Source organism: Phalacrocorax aristotelis, chromosome 21, assembly GCF_949628215.1.
Source record: "Phalacrocorax aristotelis chromosome 21, bGulAri2.1, whole genome shotgun sequence".
Taxonomy (NCBI): domain Eukaryota; kingdom Metazoa; phylum Chordata; class Aves; order Suliformes; family Phalacrocoracidae; genus Phalacrocorax; species Phalacrocorax aristotelis.
Window position 1 is genome coordinate 4,194,968 of NC_134296.1, and position 16,609 is coordinate 4,211,576.

Below are 16,609 nucleotides of genomic sequence, written 5' to 3' on the forward strand. Positions count from 1 at the left end.
AGAGACAGGGAAGGCGCAGGAGAGGGGCACTCACCTCCCCCAGCAGCATCCACCATTTCCCCTTTGGAGCTGGACTTCTTGTTCTGCAGATAATTGTTCAGGAGCATTTTCCGCAGCAGGTTGCCCTGCCAAGACAAATAAACATCATGAGTCTCCCAACATCAGGGCCAGCGCTAGAGCAGAATGAGGCTGAGCACTCATGACCAGCAGGAAGGGCACTGCCGGCCTGGAAAGTGGGGGCTGCACAGACGAGGAGCGGGACTGAGGACGTGCCATGGGACCATGGTGCTCACCCTCTCACCGTACTTGTTCCTCTTCACCAGCATCTGCTGCAGCGTCCTCAGCACCTTGATGCACAGCTTCTCCTCTGTCTCCATGAGGTCCTTGGTGTGCTGCACCAGCCTGGCACACAGAGCCACCGTCACACAGCCGAGAGGGACAAGGGGATCCCTGAGGGAACCGTCCCCACCATCCCTCCAGGCTGCAGGCACACACTGGGATGCATAACCCACAACCAATGAAGGTCACCAGCCCTTCCCAGCACTCCCAGCAATCCCTGGGCAACTGCAAAGCATCCTCACTTGGACAGGAAACCGCCGCTCTCGCATCGCTGAAATGCCTCCGTCCCCTCCATGAAAAGCAGCTCTGGCCGGTGGAGAACATCCACCAGGACAGACAGCTCAGCCTCCACCAGTGGTTTCAGGCGATCCTCCAGGGCGTTGATGATGTCCTACAAGTCACAGCACACACCTTTAGGGTCAACGCGTGCCTAGGAGACACGAGCACGGGAGAGGGACCCCTGCAACGCCAGCGCCTTCTTGCTATCGTGCACTGGTCCCTGCCACCACCACCTCCCTGCCCCATACCTGCAGCTTCTCTATGATATTCTTGTAGTCCCACTGGTTGGGGGTGGTGGAGACGCGGGGGAAGGTCCGTGTGGCTGTTTTGTAGTTGGACGTGTTCCTCTGCACAGTGTTGGTGGAGCTGCTGTTGAGCAGGGAGCTGACATGGGCGTCCAGGTCCATGGGCAGCGCGATGGAGCGGCTCTTGGCTGCAGGAGATGGAGCCAGGGTTGGGGACAGCCACAACCCAGCCCATCCCATTGGCTGGGTCCTACCACACTGCCTTGGGCTGGGCACCCCTTTACCAGCTCTTCATTTGCAGCAGAGATGATTTGGGTTAAACACAAGAATAAACTCCTCTAGGCCAGCGAGGGGTGGAGTATTTCCATCCATCCCTCCCCACTGCAGCACAACATTGCCCACAGCCCCCCTCAGCCCAACGTAGGATGGAAAGAAGCACCACCTCTAGGTTTTGGTTGGGAAAGCCCAGTGTGGAGATGTTGCAAGCACCCTGCCTCAAATTACAAAGGGAAATCCCCACCCAGTGTCAAACCAACTATTCCCTTCCACGTAGTGAGTCAGTGTTAACAACCCTTGTCCTGAGTCAGGCAGCCACAAGCAGGCTGAGGGCAAAGTCCTGGCAAGAGAAAACCACCATAAATGCTGGCTTTGTTTCCAGGCCCTTCACGAGCAGGGACACACCAGGGATCTCCCAACACAGCCCGGGCTTCGGTTATCCCCACGCCACCCTGATCACGCCTGGAGATGTAGCTCAGAAAAAGCACATCCCGGAGCCAAACCTCCCATTCCCAGCTGGCAGCCTCTTGCCGGGGTGCCCTCCCAAGACCTGCAGTAGGGATGATGGCTCTTGCTCGCTGCCAGAGCAGAGTCAGCCAAGAGTATCTGCATCCTCCTGGTCGGTGGGGAACAGAGCATCGCTCTGGCACAGCTCCTTACCGACCATGGCCAGCGTGCGGATGCAGGCTTCCACCGAGCTCTTGTGCTGCTGCTGCAGCCAGGGGCACTCCAGCAGCCTCATGGTGGACTGCAGAAGCTGCACCACAATGGTCTGGTGGGTCTGAAGGAGAGAGCAGGCAGGTATGTGTCGCGCAAGGTGTGTCCAGACCATGTTTTGGGGGTCTCGATAAGCCGCTTTCTTCCCCCAGCCAACCCCTGTCCTTGCAGTGCCTTATTACCTGCAATGAGGTGCTGTTCTCTGAGAAGGGGGAGCTGAAGAACGCATTAATGGTGTCCAGCACCACTGTCAGCACATACTTCTCCAGCGTAGGGTCTGGCAGGCGTTTCTCTCGCTTCTTGCACATCTGTGAGGAGAAGGGAGGATGCTGATGGCACCAGGCGAGGTGAGCACATGTCCAGGCTGGATGCTGCCGGCATACAGCACTGCTGGGACCTTGCTGAGCTGAAGCTGTGGCCGGTGACACAGCTCCTGGGTCTATGCCAGAGAGCCCTGACTGCTCCCCAGCTCCTAGTGTGGCAGCTACTCAAGTCCCCACGGTGCCCGTGGTCCCCACGTCTAGCTCCCCAGGCTTCAAGGGAGCCTCGGTGGCACCAGCCTGTACCCATCCAATACAGCAGCCATTGCTGCTGCTCTCCTCCCACCCAACCCGCCCCACGCACCCGGGCCATGTCCAGGGTGAAGTTTTCAAAAAGAGTCCAGATGTGGTTGCTGGTGTAAATTTCCTTCATCTCCACCTCTGTGTCCACGTAGCAGTGGTTGACAAAGTTCACATAGGCCATCTTCACCTGCCGGGGAGGTGGGGAGCAGGGGCACAGGCACCATCAGGAGAAGGCAATCAGTGCCAAGCCACTGCACCCTCCTCGCTGGACACCCCGTACCTCCGTGATGCAATCCTCATGTGTCACCACGCGCACCACATCCTCCAAGGGCAACAGGGATGTGCACTTGATCTCTGTGTAGACGTTCTTGCCCTCGGCGCAGGCAGCCAGCAGGTCCACCAGCGAGATGTGGTACATCAGCGGGCTGTTCTCCTCCACCCCATCCCTGGCCGCTGTCATCATCTCCAGAAGGGTGGCCAGTGAGGCCTTGTCATTGTAGAACACCACCACATCATCCCCGGCGTTGGTGAGCTGCAGAGAAGGGTCAGTGGTCACCACTCCAGAGAAGGAGGGTCAGAAACCTCGCAAGGCAGAAAATGGTGTCCTCTGCAGCAGGACGATGAGAGGCAGCAGCCGGTGAAGGGTGAAATGGCCATGGATTTACACGGAAAACCAGACGTTTGCCACCAGGATAAAGTATCACAGCTTGTGAGACTCCAAAATGGCTATTGGCTCTTGGACCTTGCATTAAGCTCCTGAAGATGTTTCCTACTCCAGGGAGAAGCCAGCGTGGCCAGGAAGGCTCTTCTTCAAGGAAGAAGCCGACTGTGCACCTCCCAGGAGCCATGCCCAGCTACACCCCATGCTCATGCCCCACAGGCTGCGGGGAGAGGTGCTCACCTCAGTCATGATCATGTCCTGGCACTTCTTGACGTACTTGCCCTCAGCCTTGATGATGGTGTGCAAGAAGTCGAGGTACTGCACGTGGCGGCCGTGGGTGGCCACGCAGTGGATGAAGTGCTGTGGCACCGTCTCATTGATCTCTGAGCAGAGCTGGTAGTTGTTGAGGAAGATGTGCTGCATTGTCTCAGCCTCCAGGAGCTGCAGGACCAGGGGAGAAGAGTGAGGCCAGGGGGCTGCAAGGAAAAGCCTCCCTTCCTGCCCTGCCCCTTCCTCTCCCGGGGTCTCCTCCTGGCATTCGTATCTCTTGCTCTCAGCCTCAGGAGCCATACTGAAGTCCCTCCCTGTGCTGCTGCCCGCGACCACCCTTCAGTCCCCTCTCCTTACCCCTGGTGTCAGGAACAGGTTGAGGTGTTTGTGCAGCAGTGCCTGGTTTTCCTGATTGCCAGCACAAAACTTCTGCAGGAACTGGTGGGTGAATTTCAGGATCTCCATCATCTTGGCATCACCCTGAGGAAGGGCAGAGAAGAGAAATACCCAGAGTTGGCGAGGGATGCAGAGCAGCATCAGGCTGCTGCCCCTCCTGCCCCACCCAGCTGCAGGACCCAGCCATGCAGGGGGGTCTCTGCATCCCCCACCCCTTGCCCGGGGCACTTCAGGGCCAGCCAGCTTCTGCCCATCCACCTTCTCATATGGGATCTGCAGCAGATCCAGCATCACTTTGTGGGCATCCATGTTCTTCAGAAGGCGCTGCTGCTTCTTGCGCACTTGCTCTCCGACTCCGCACATCTTATTCAGCCGCTCCAAGATCTGGGGAGAGAAGGACCATGGCAGAGGAGAACTGAGCCTGGGAGCCCATCACGATGGCCACCAGGACCGGGGGCTTGCTTGCAATCCAGATGTGCCTTCCATAAACCCAGGTGCTCCCTGCATAGCTCGCAAATCTTGGCACCCCCCCTCAGAAACCCCCCTTGCAGTGCCATACAGAGAGCCCTTGGACCCGTCACCAAGCCACTTCAGTCCCCCTGGTGCAAAGCTCACTTGCGAGCCCTGGGGATGGAACAGGGCTCCTCTTTATGCTGAGCTGGCAGGACAAGCCCAGGCTTGGACTTGTTTCTACTGAACCACAGGAGAGCTTGGAAATCCCTGCCATGATTCCACCCTTTCCCTTCTTGCTGGTGCCCCCGTGCCCCCCCCGGCCAGGCAGCCATCGCTGGCCGTGCCCCCAGGAACAGCCCTGGGGACAGGATTCAGTCTTACTTACCCCCTTGACTATCTGATAGTTCTCGCTGCTCTTCTCTCCCGGAGCAATGACCTCTTCATCAGCAGCATGCTGTAAGGGGACACAAACAAGACTAGGGTCCCATTGCACCTCTCTAAAGCCTGGGGTATAACTACACCCTGCAGGACTCTCCCTGGCCCTCCTCTTCCAGGGAGAGGGATGCATGGCCCATCGAGAGGCATTAGGTGTTGGACTGAAGCAAGCTGCACCTCTGCCTCCCACTCCTCTCCTGCCCTGGTTCCCAGGGTCTTGCTCAGGGCTCTCACCTCTTTCTTCTCCTTCTTGTTCCCCTCCACCGTGCTGTCCCCTTTGCTGCTGCCCTTCTTGTCCACCCAGAGCTCTGATTTCTCCACCATAGTGCGGAGTTTGTCCAGCTCTGACTTGATCACCTTGTAGTTCTCGACATCCTGGGCTGAGATCAGCAGCTGAACCTGCAGCGACATTCCCAGGGGTTTCCAGTTTGGGGCAAAAACCCCACTCCCCTCCTATTCCAGGCCTCCATCCCAAGGAAAGGAGCCGAGACCCATCCCATGTCCTGCACCCACAGCCAAGTGCGGGCTTAGAAGTGCTCTAGAGCAGCATCCCAGTAGGGTTACCTGTTTGAAAGTGTGCAAGACCTCCTGCCTCTGGCTGAAGTGCTTGAAGAGGAGCTGTAGGGAGCCAGAGATGAGCGGCGGGTAGTCGTGCATCGTCAGGTGGATCAGCACCCGCAGAAACATCCTCCCTCCCTCGTCATCCACCTCTAACATGCTGCTCGTCTTCCTGAAGCCAGGACGAAAGCGCTTGGTGTTAGCAGCTACCGGGGAGCTTGTGTGCACTCAGTCACCCCTCAGGGCTGATGGGGACACTGCGTTAGCCTTTAGAGCCTCGTCTTCCTCATCACCTGCAGCTTTCAGCCTTGGCAGTATGGACAGGAGGGGAAGAGCCCTATGGCCAGGCTAACTATGCACCGGAGGGAGCAGGGACTCACCCCACACCGAACATGGCTTCTGCGTGCTCGCCGATCCGGTCCAGATTCATGGCTGCAGCTGAAGGGAGAGGAAAGAGAGATGAAAGGGGGGTCCAACATGACCCCTGTGCATTGGCAGAAACCTGCAGGGACCAACCCGGCTCCCTGGCCCCTGCTCTGAGCATCCATGACAGACACAGGACACCGCATCCCATCTGCACAAACTCCAATCCCCTCCATGCTCCCTGCCAGCAGCAGTGGCAGATGGAGAGCTGCTGGAGCCGTCACCTCCATCACCCGCGTGTCCCCAGCCTGTGGGGTTTGCTGAGTTGAAGCTGTACCAGGAGCAAAGTGGAAGAGTTACTTGTGGAGTCAAAGGCTGGAGCCGTCCCATCAGCCGCACTGTCCTGCATGGGGTAGACTTCCACAAACTCCTTCTTGAAGACGGAAAGCAGGTAGGAAATCCTGTAGTCCAGCCGCACGTTCAGGATGAACTGGCACCAGTGAAGAAGAAAGCAAAAGTGAGTGTCCTCTTCATGCCAGCTGTCTCTTTGCATCAGAAACCCACATCTTCCCCTCACCACCCCAGCCCACGGGTCCCACCCGCAGCTCCACAATGCTTCTCCCTCCCCACTGGCTCCAACCTGCAAGATCTCCAGGATCTTCAGCTTGGTCTCCATCACCACAATGTTCTCACTCTCAATGCTCCTCCCTCTGTCCACTTGCTCTGGGGCAGACCCAGCACTGAGGCTTGGAGGGCTGAAGATGGACTGTTTTCTGCTCAGCACCATGGTGGACATCATCTGCCCAACGCCCTGGATCGACCTCCGCACGTTCTTCCCTACAGAGGTGGCCACAGTGGGCAGAGTTAATGCAGATGGAAAGGGAGGCAGCAGAGGACCAATGGAAGGACCCACTTAGACTGCAAAATGCTCTAGATATTAATCAGAGAATAAGTAGGAGGGACTGGCCATTTTCTGGCATGGCCAAAGGCTCAACACCTCCTGTCTCCCAGTGCAGACCCAGCCAAAGGTTCCACGTCAGCAAACCAGTCACTGGTTTTCTTGTAGCTAAAACTGGAAAGCGCTGGGCAGACCATGGAAAACACCCTCCTGCAAGACCATGCCTGCTTATGGAGCAGGGACTCACCCGTCACCTCATCGTTGTAGACTGCCTGCATCATCAGCTGGGGGTTTTGGACACAGTCGATGATGCCCAGCAGTGTCCGTGTCAGGCGCAGCAGCTCACTGAAGCTGTAGAAGCCGAAGTAGATGAGGTTGTGGGCAAGGCTGACAACCTGGGGAAGGACAAGGCAACTCCAGACCTTGCCGTGCTCAGGGCTGAGCAGGATGGGGAAGAGGGATGCCAGCGCAGCCACCCTCATTGCAGAGGCAGTTGCAGCCAAACTGTGCTGCATCCTGCAATGTGCCGGTGGCATCGGCAGGTCTCGCACCTCGAAGGTGAGCTTGTTCTTCTCCTCATTGGCGAAGGGCACTGCCTCGCTCACCACGTTGTTGAGGTAGTCCTCCACGAACTCCATGGTGCTCGCAAACTTGTTCTTCTTGTCATCACGTGAGACGTTGAGGTTGGAGTCATAGCTGCAAGGGGAGATGGTGGGGGTGAGCTGAATGGCAGCAAGTCTCCTCGCACCCAGCCTGGAAGGAGCACTGTCCAGGCAGCTGGATGTCACAGCCAGAGGCGATGCTCAAGACTGTGATGGAGCCCACGTCCTTCTAAAGGCTGAGACCTGCCAGATTCCCTCCAAAAATGCCCGTCCCAGTCCCTGCTAAAGCCAAGCCAGTCCCTACACAGGATGGGATCTGCCATCCCACCTCCTGCGCTGTCCCTCAAAGCTGCTGCGAGCCCCAGCGTGTCTCACTCTTTGATCGTGATGGCCGTGGGGATCTCAGTCCAGAGCCGTGCAAACTTCACGGGCATCACCAGCTCCTGGGGGTCCCTGTCCACGTGCACGTGTAACATGAGGTGGCAGAAGGATGCTCGGAGATCGAAGGGCAGCATCTCATCTGCCATGCAGAGGAAGATCAGGTCCACACCCAGCTGCTGGGAGATCTCCTTGATGGCCAAGTACTGGCGATCCAGGCACATGCGGGCAAAGAGCTTCAGCTGGTACCTGCCCGGGGATGAGGGGGAGAGGGAGTGAGTATGTGCAACCCTTATGTCCTCACCTGGGGAGAAGATGCTATGGGATCATCACCTGTAGTAGCTGAGGACGTTCTCATCATGGGCATTGCCAGCCCGGGCCTCCTGCGCCAGCTGCCGGATGCTTTTCTCGTGGTGGTCATTGTTCTTGTCCGTCCAGGTGAGCCAGACCTCCTCCTCCGAGTACTCGATGCTCAGGTACTCGTGGGTCTGGGACATCTCCTTCACCGGCCTCAGCCTAGGGCAGAAAAGGGTAAAACTGGAGATGCTCCCATGGACAGGGAGCGGCTACACCTCAAGGGGTGACAGGGCTTTTACCAGGCACGGTGGGAGCTGGTGGAAGGCAGGGCCAGGCACCAAACCCTGATCATAGAAAACCTCTCCCCTTGGCTACTCACTCGGTTTTGATGAGGATATCACTGTTCTTCGGGTCCAGCACACACTTGCAGATGAGCTCCTGGGTGACGGGGATGGCAATGTGGTTGGAGACGCACAGGTCCGAGAGGTAGTCCAAAAACCTACAGGGCAGAGACAGCTCGCTGTGAAAGGGTGCTCCCCGGGGGCTCTTCCCACCTCTGATCGAGGCACATCGCACCCATCACACGGCACAAAGCCTTTTGGGACGGGGCCTTTCCGGGCACGCACCGTGGCTCGCGGTTCTTGCGCACCAGGCTGACGAAGGTCTCCACCTCGGTCTTCGTGATGTGCTTCTCCAGCAGCTTGCGGTTGTTGTGCAGCAGGGCCGTGATGGTGTCCTCAGCCAGGATGTCGTAGCCGATCTGAGACTGCATCATGCCGAACTGCTTGGCAATGTGCTCCTGGAGCAGGCAGAGAGGTGTGAGCACTCAGGGCTACACGTCGGGCTCTGGCAATACCCCCTGCCCCACCAAGACCTCTTTGCAACATGTGGTAGGATGGGGGCTCCCCCCATGCACCTGGTTCTTGCGATAGTCCTCCTGGGAGTGCCGGAGCACGCGGTAGCAGAGCCGAAACATGTACTGGTAGGGAGCGTTCTTCTGGTCTGACAGCTCTTCCAGCCGCACCAGTGGCCCTTCCCCGCCCTTGTCCTTGAAGGGGGCTTTCAGGATCCCAAAGATCTGCCCAAACGCAGAGATGATAAGTGCCTTGTCCCCCTCCACACCTTCACCCCCCTGGCATGGCTGGACATCAGCCATTCTTGCCAGGAGGGCTTGGTGCACCACTGGGGCATGAGCTGGAGACCAGCTACACCTCTTCCGTGGGGGTTTCCAGATCCCTGGACTCCAGCATGGCCCTGCACAGTGCAGGACTTCACCACAGGACCTCAGCCTTGCTCGGATGCAGGGCCCCAGGGCCACTCACCTGCTTCAGGATGTTCTGCTCCCGCATCAGCTTCTGCCGCTCCCGGTTGGGCTTGGTCACCACGATGTCCAGCACATTCTGGCCATTGTTGGGGACGTCGCTGACGAAAAACACCAAGTCCTCCAGTAGCTGGATCACAAACCTGCAAAGGGGCACGGTGCAACTGTGGCAGTGGGACTGTCCACCCACTCCACGCAGCTCATGCAGACTCGGGTCCCTGCAATGATACCGGCCCATTTTGGATGGCCAAAGAGCCCACGTTCAAAGCTCAAAACCCTGCCGGGGAAGATGCTGGCTGATCCTCCCTCTCCCTGCTAGAGGTTAATAGCTGCCCTGAAGCAAGAGGTTTTACAATCCCTATGGTTCCTAGGAAGCTACAGGTGCCGGGGTAAATGTCAGGGGCCTTTGCCCATGATTCATGCCAGGGATTTTGCATTTAATGCCTCTGCCCCTTTAGTCACCTTTGCGGGACCCGCGCGGGGCAGGCTGGCAGGGCGGAAGTGCCTCGCTCTGTCCCACGGGGATCTGTGTTTGCTCAGGAAGCACCAAGAACCCACCCACCTAAAAATAATACCGTGACTAACCCAGCTGCCCCTATCATGGGGCCACCTCTCAGCCCCTTGGATATTTTTCTAGCAGCAAAGGAGGGGCCGGAGCGGGGCTGCGGCGTTATCTGGTTTCCTCGCCAGACTCCTGGGAGAAGCAGGCGTGGATTTGGGTTGTGGGCAGGAAAGCAAGACAGCGCTGGCACCAAGACCCAGGCAGGGGCCCCATCCTGCAGCGATGCTGGACAGCCCTTGGAGGAGCCCAGCACGGCCCCATCTCCCAGGGGAAATTACTTTTTACCTCCGGTCATTCTGGCTGAGAAAACCTTCGTTCATCTTCTCCACCACGTTGGCCAGCATCGAGCTGGCATCATTAGCAAAGTCCAGGTCCCGGATCTCAGACACGGGCACGGAGACGATGGCGAAAGCTTCTTTGTCTTCTTTGGTGGGGCACGTGCCGAGCTGGGAAGCAACGGGGAAGCAGCACCACACAGTCAGGGCAATGCCGAGCATGTCCCCACCATCTGCCACCAACCCGGGTGAAGTCAGTGACCCAGTTCGTCCCCACTGGAAGAACTGGGGTGGGCTCTAGGTCACTGGGATGGGCTCTAGGCTGGTGCCCAGCCAACCCCTCTGGATCATTGGGGTATTTCAGTCCCTGGGCAAAGCCTGGCTGCTGGGTGGGAAGGAGCACGCTAAGAGCTATTGGGGCACAGGGGATAAATCCATGCACGGGAAGAGGGAGCGGGGCCGTACCATGAGGCGAATGGGCCTCTCCTCATCGATGTCAATGGGCACGTTGGTGCTCTGGATCCAGGTGTTGGTGCAGAGGTGGCGCAGCCTCACGTAGGAGTTCCTGCAAATGGCACAGTGTCCTGGTGAGCGATCCCCATGCAGACACACCAGCACCCACCACTTCCCCAACACCTGGCAAAGCCAAAATTTCACACCACGTGATTAAGCCTCCCTTCTTTATTTCAATCCCTCCATGACAATGTGTGCTCATGTACCGGGGGACGAAGGAGTCCGTCTTCTGCAGCGTGGTAGGGTCCAGCTCAAAGAGGGAGGCGATGTCGTTGCCGTGGGGCACAGCCACCAGCCGGTATTTGATCTTCTCCCCTGTGTTCCTGCGGCTGGCGCGGCCACTGCCCCCCTGCACCGGGGAAAGCAGCTTTGAGCCCGGTGTGGGGCAGTCGCCCTGCCGAGCCCAGCCTCCCTGCGCACACGGCATCGGAGGAGACACACAGCGGCTATGCTCAGAGCAGAAGCTTTTGCTCAGACGCCAGGCTGAGCCTCGCACCGTGGAGACGCACGAGGAGCTGCAAGAGCACAAGCGCGGCGTGATGCACCTGAGCTACGAGGCCACCCCTTCTCCAAATCTCACCAACAGCAAAAAGAAAAAAAAAAACCCTGAAAGTCCAAATCTCTTTTCTACCAGCACTTCCCCGTGGCCTGGGGATCCAACATGCACTGGGACCCCTCCATCAGATTTTGGCACGGTCCTCTCGCAAGCGGAACACAAGGATGCTACTCTACAGTGCAGGGCGCAGGGATGCTCTGCTGGGCAGTGGGACAGCCTCCAGCTGCAGCCTCGGCACCAAGCGGGACCCGGCGGCGCGGCACGGGCACTGTCCCCGCAGCTGGCTCTGTTTCAGGGCGTTTCCCTGCTTTCAGGCAGAGTCTAAGAGATGGCATGATTTCAGGCAGCGGCAGCAGCATTTCTGCTAGCGAGGCTGCACACAGCTCACCGTGGGCGCTGCTTTGGGCTCAGCCACGTCTCCTTTATAACTTGGGTTTTCCTGAAAAGTTAAAGAGGGAGATGAAAGACAGCTATCAGTCCTCCCACTCGGTCCCTCCAAAACCGTGAGCACGGGGTATTATCTCTATTCCTGCCTTCCTCGATCACATCGCAGAGAGAGGAAACCTGCCCAGATGGGGCTGGAGGACGTGACCCATACCCAATGCACAGCGCTCCGTCCCTGAGGAGCGGGATGGGGTGAGCCCTGGAGAGCAGACCCAGGGCTCTGCGTTGCAGCAAGACAAGCTCTTGCTGAAAATCCCTCGAGGCCCCAGGCTGAGGTCTCAGTGAGCAACACAAGCCAGGCAGCACCAGCCTGGGATGGAGATCATCCTGTGATCTTCTTTCCTCTGCAGAAGATGTCACCTGAGCATCTTTTGACTTAAAGCAGCCATTTCAGACGGCAGTATTCAGACTCAGTATTTGCTATTTTCCATCCTGCCAGTGGTGAAATGGGCCCTGGGGGCTGCCTTTGTCTTCTCCAGCTAGGGAGCACCTTTTGCACAAGGTGCACCAAGATCCACCCCATACATCCCTGCTCCCCTGGCAGCAGGGTGTAACACTGTCTTTCCCTTGGTCCTGGCAGCTCATTTGTGTCATATAAACCACATTATCTAAGTGCGGAAACTTCTTTGTGCCTCTATCAGGAGGCCTTGAACTGACCTTGAATGGGTGGAAAGAAATTTGGCAAATGATGTTTCCAGGCCCAGATTTTGCCCACAACCTCTCCAGGCAAGGACAGCCCTGCGTGCTGCTGTGGGACAGAGGATGAGGATGGGCAAAACCTGATCAGGAAGAGCTAAACGCGGCAGGATGAATTATCTCCCGCTTCCATCTTACCAGGAGGTTGTGCAGGTACAGTCGCTTGGCCCAGAACGAGCAAATGGAGGAAAACCCCAGCCACCCCCTCCTGACCCCCCAGGCCAGAAGAGGAGGGAGCCAGGAACAGCAATTTTGGCAAGCAAACCCCTGTACTGTGGGGTGGGGGATTTCAGGGGGGAAAGCCTAGCCCTGCAAATGCTCAAAGCCCCAGTGCCAATGCCTCCTGTGAGCAAGAAGGAGCCGCAAGAGGCCCAGGGCAGGACGGCTCCGAAAGCAAACTGGAGTGGGGCCAGTGGCAATCCTGGGCATCGCCGCTCTGCCTAAGGGCAGGTGGGCACTGCCTTTGCAAGGGACGGTACCAGCCTCTCGAGGGCAGGGCAGGTCCCTGCATCCCTCTGCTCACCCCCTTACCTCCGCTGCCAGGTAGTTGCCCGTGGCGAGGTGCTTGAAGCGGTACAAGCCGTTCCAGTGCCCGGCTCCGCCTCGGCATGGGTCATGGTGGACCACCTGGGAGAGGCAGAGGAGAGCTCAGCCCGAGGCGTGCGGGGCTGCAGGGAACAGGACACCATTCCTGCCTCCGAGCCTCCGCTGACCCTCAGCAAACACGCTGGTGATAAGAGTCCCATCCTATCCCAAAGGTGGCCGTGAGCAAATGTACTCGGGATGCAGAGCTCAGACACTAGCGCCCATTCACCAGCAGCCACAGTTCCCAGTGCTCTCATGGAGCTCGGGCTCTGCAGTGGCTTCCACCAGGGCAGTCAGGCTACCAGAGGTAGAAATATAGAAACAAACATTACTTCTAGCACCACCGTCCCCCGGTGAGAGTACAGCAACCCACAGAGGTACCCCAAAAGCCCAAGGACACCCACTCAAATCGCCTCTCTGCTCACCTCCACCTCCCACAGGGCGTTGGAGCTGGTGGCCGAGGTCGCTGACTGCCTCAGGGTGGTGCGGAGGAAGACATGCAGTTTGCCTTTGTATTCGTCACAGGTCAGAAACTTCTCCTGCTCGGCATGGAACAGCCTCACCACATCCCCCTGGACCAGGACATGGTGGTGAGACCCAGGGACATGGCTTTCCTACAAGCCGACATATCTCCTCCTGTGACTCCCCACCCTGCAAAGGGGATGGGATTCCCCCCGTATGCAGTCCAGAGCAGAGCACAGCTCCCAGCCACAGCATGGCAGGGCCACAGGAGCCCGGGCGTTGCAGGGCACCATCAGCTCTTCCAGTCCTACCTACCTGAGCTGTGCTAAAACCTGCCTCTAGCAGCACAAATGCTCCTCCAAACCCAGGGGAGGGCACCTTGCGTGGGCACGGGGCACCCTGCACTCTGCAATGCCATCTCTCCATTTATCACACAAGCCTCTCCTCTCTGCTTCCTTGCCCCGGGCTGTAAAATGGGTGCAAACCTACCACTTTACATCCCTGGAGTGGGCAGAAGCTCCGCTCACCAATGTGTTTAAAGCATTAACGCCCTGGGGAGGAGGATGCAGTGGATGCGGGAAGCCAGGGATAAGTGCGGCGCCTGGGGACAAGGGTCTGTAAGATCATAACAATCAATATCCATCCAGCTGCTTCCTGGAGGACCTCAGCCCCGAACAATAGCTCTGCAGGGAAAGTTCCTTTCCCAGGCAACAGCCAGCCCTGCTGCACATCTAAACAGCCAAAAATTGTCCTCTCAGCTAGAAGCCACTGCTGGCACTATGTATGCCTCGTATTGTCCTTGAGAGTCAATTTAATACAATAAGGCGGAGGGTAGTTTCACATCCCCCTGGGTACCTGCTGCCAGGAGATGCTAAAATATCCACTCTATCTTGCTGTTAAATTCTTCAAGTGATGAATTCCCCTAGAAATTAAGGTCCCCACGGCGGGATCTCTTTCCTCTGCCCTTGTTGCACAGCCAAACGGCCGCTCACATGTCCTGCCCCTGCAGGGGACCTGGGCTGGGTCCCCAGAGCCCACCGTGTCCCAGGCGGCCAAACCTCCTTCCTCACCCCTTTCAGCACTTCCTCCATGTGGTCGCGGAACTGCATGAAAAGGTTGATTTTCCAGCTGGTGTTACAATTGACTGAGTTCACCTAAGGAGCAAGAGAGTGAGGTCACGATCCCTGGCACAAGGAAATACGGGAAGAAAATGGAAAAAAAAAAACAACCAGGCAAGGCCTAAAAGCCAGACCCTGCACAGGGAGCCCAGCCTCCCCGTACCTCCTTGCAGCCAGCGTTGTCAGCAAGCTCGTAGTTGCTGGCGTGCAGCGGCTGCCCGGCGTTGACAGGGTTCAGGATGACTTTGTCTCCCACGACTACCTGGGGAGCAAAACAGGAAAGGAGGGAGCGTGGATGAGACCAGGCGCCTGGTGGGGAGGCGAGCCGGGGCAGGCAGCACGCACGGTGCTTTCTGCACAGCTTAATCTGGGGACTTTTTGGCCCCAGGCTCACATTATCTCCATTGCTCCTCAGCTTCCAGAAGGGCTGGATGAAGAGCCAGGATCCCTCATTGCCGGTGGCATCCAGCGTCACCCGCATGGCGTTCTTCTCGAGCAGGGCCGGCAGCCGCTTGTTCACTGTCAGGTACTTGTTGCTTTTCATGTGGAGGAGCTGGAAAGGTGAACGGCAGGGTGAGCTGCGGCAGTACAGCCCCCCAGGGTCCCCAGGGCTGGTCATAGCCAGGAGCGATCCCACGAGCCCCTTCCCAGCAGCTGCCTGACGCAGACGCGCTGCATCTGTGCATCTCCCCCCACAACACATCAGCCAAGTGCTCGTACCTGTATGACGCTGCCGTATTTCACCACGTCGCCGTGCACTTTCTTGTTCTCTGTCTCGTTCTGCTTCTGCTCCATCTGGGCTGCATGCTGAACACCAAAAGGAGAACAGCTGAGTGTAAGAGCACCCTTTTCACCCCCTGGAGCAGAGGGGCCACCTGCACCCGCAGCTATGGGGAGGCCAGGCCAGGCTTGGGATGCAACATCAGCATCCCTGTGTCACCCAGACAACATGGTCCAGAGCTGTAATATGGTCCTCAGCATCTGAGAGCTCAACCTGGGACCCTGGTGTGGCCCTGAGCAGCTCTATGAAGTCCATGTGAGCTTTAAATCGAGGACTTAAAAATAAGGACAGGGACAATAAGGCACTGAAATTCCCCAAGAGCCCCAGCAGGTCTCGTGGGGCAGCACCAACAGGGGACTCTGTGCTCAGGCCAGGCTGGGGCTAATGCACCCATCTCAGCTCCACTGCAGCAGGGCCGTGGGGACCAGGGGCTTCCCAGAGCGCAGAGACCGAAGAGCAAAAGGCTCCGTGCCGGTGGTGCCGTGCCTGGAGACGGCTGCAGGTCCAGACCTGCTGCAGCAGATGTGGCAGGATGGGTCCCCGCCAGCCAAGATGCCCTACGAGTGGATTGCTCAGTACTGCTTGCAGCCCCCCTCTCCAAAACCACAGACATTTTCTGTGTGGTGGCTCTAGCACTTGGAGGAGTGATGTTGACATACATGGAGCAAGGTAGGAACTTGCTCCCGCAGAAGATCTGTCTGGGAATGGCGAGGGTGTGCTGACAACCCCGGCGCCAGCCTGGGCACAGCCTGGGCAGCACCAAGCCAGTGTTACCCTGCAGCCAGGACGGGAAACAGCAGCAAGGGATGGAGCTGGGAGAGCATCTACCCTTTCCCATGCTATTTTTGCCCCCTTTCACTTGAGAGCAGAAGGAATTGGGAAAAACAGCTGGAATGGTGGCTCCACACCCTGCAGGAGGATGGGGGCAGGTGATTTGTCAATGCCTGAGCAGGTGATGCTGGGGCTTTCAATGTGACAAACTCTTTAGTCTTTTGAATGTTGCCACCACTTTAGATAAGTCCCCATCCCCACGCAGCTTTGGGTGCCACCTGGGGGATGTGAGCCCCGTGGTGGTGGCTGCTGCCATCAGGAAAACAAACCCATTGCCAAGAAACCCTGCGCTGATGAAGAGCTGGGAGTTTGACAACAACCCCATGGAGCAACACGGCTCTGGAGAGAGATCTGGCACCGTGGTGTGTCCTAAATCTGCGTCCAGATCTGAGCTCCTCCCTTGCCAAAAACCAGTGGAGCCAGGAGTGGGAACCACCTGCCCCGAGCACGCAAGCCCACGGGGTTGATGTTCCCAGCATGTCCCTTGGATGGGACGGGGTCTGTCCTCAAGCCACAGTGGGATGGGGTGTCAGGGGTGCACAAAGGAGTGGGCAGCCCAGGAGGGCGCAGGAAGGATGGGGAGACATGAGCAGAGTGGGAGGAAAGCCTCCACAGCATGTCTGCACTGCATCTGTCTGCACCTACGATTAGTCAGCGGTGTTTTTTAACACCGAGCCTTAAACCCACTTAAAAACAACGGCGCAAGAGCACAAGCTCAGAAAAGCAACAGTGGGC

The 16,609-nt window shown here is 57.8% G+C and overlaps 1 protein-coding gene across 2 annotated transcripts in view; it reads right to left on the reverse strand.

Moving 5' to 3' along the window:
* The window catches only part of ITPR3 (inositol 1,4,5-trisphosphate receptor type 3), a 43,010-nt gene that overhangs the window by 12,325 nt on the left and 14,076 nt on the right, over positions 1-16,609 (reverse strand). The window contains exons 4-38 of one of the 2 annotated variants that reach the window (XM_075115781.1): positions 14,983-15,069; positions 14,657-14,815; positions 14,426-14,524; positions 14,215-14,298; positions 13,108-13,254; positions 12,629-12,724; positions 11,346-11,396; positions 10,608-10,750; positions 10,354-10,453; positions 9,899-10,059; positions 9,053-9,194; positions 8,647-8,808; positions 8,357-8,529; positions 8,110-8,229; positions 7,767-7,949; positions 7,431-7,682; positions 7,005-7,149; positions 6,701-6,848; positions 6,196-6,392; positions 5,916-6,045; positions 5,573-5,630; positions 5,199-5,364; positions 4,869-5,033; positions 4,585-4,653; positions 4,005-4,130; positions 3,708-3,830; positions 3,321-3,521; positions 2,700-2,951; positions 2,481-2,606; positions 2,039-2,164; positions 1,800-1,920; positions 867-1,051; positions 582-730; positions 294-402; positions 35-125 (exon numbers count right to left, since the gene is read on the reverse strand). In XM_075115781.1, coding sequence (XP_074971882.1) covers positions 35-125; positions 294-402; positions 582-730; positions 867-1,051; positions 1,800-1,920; positions 2,039-2,164; positions 2,481-2,606; positions 2,700-2,951; positions 3,321-3,521; positions 3,708-3,830; positions 4,005-4,130; positions 4,585-4,653; positions 4,869-5,033; positions 5,199-5,364; positions 5,573-5,630; positions 5,916-6,045; positions 6,196-6,392; positions 6,701-6,848; positions 7,005-7,149; positions 7,431-7,682; positions 7,767-7,949; positions 8,110-8,229; positions 8,357-8,529; positions 8,647-8,808; positions 9,053-9,194; positions 9,899-10,059; positions 10,354-10,453; positions 10,608-10,750; positions 11,346-11,396; positions 12,629-12,724; positions 13,108-13,254; positions 14,215-14,298; positions 14,426-14,524; positions 14,657-14,815; positions 14,983-15,069 — 4,846 coding nt within the window. The remainder of the gene's footprint in view (positions 1-34; positions 126-293; positions 403-581; positions 731-866; positions 1,052-1,799; positions 1,921-2,038; positions 2,165-2,480; positions 2,607-2,699; positions 2,952-3,320; positions 3,522-3,707; positions 3,831-4,004; positions 4,131-4,584; positions 4,654-4,868; positions 5,034-5,198; positions 5,365-5,572; positions 5,631-5,915; positions 6,046-6,195; positions 6,393-6,700; positions 6,849-7,004; positions 7,150-7,430; positions 7,683-7,766; positions 7,950-8,109; positions 8,230-8,356; positions 8,530-8,646; positions 8,809-9,052; positions 9,195-9,898; positions 10,060-10,353; positions 10,454-10,607; positions 10,751-11,345; positions 11,397-12,628; positions 12,725-13,107; positions 13,255-14,214; positions 14,299-14,425; positions 14,525-14,656; positions 14,816-14,982; positions 15,070-16,609) is intronic. The other variant, XM_075115782.1, reaches the window with a different exon arrangement.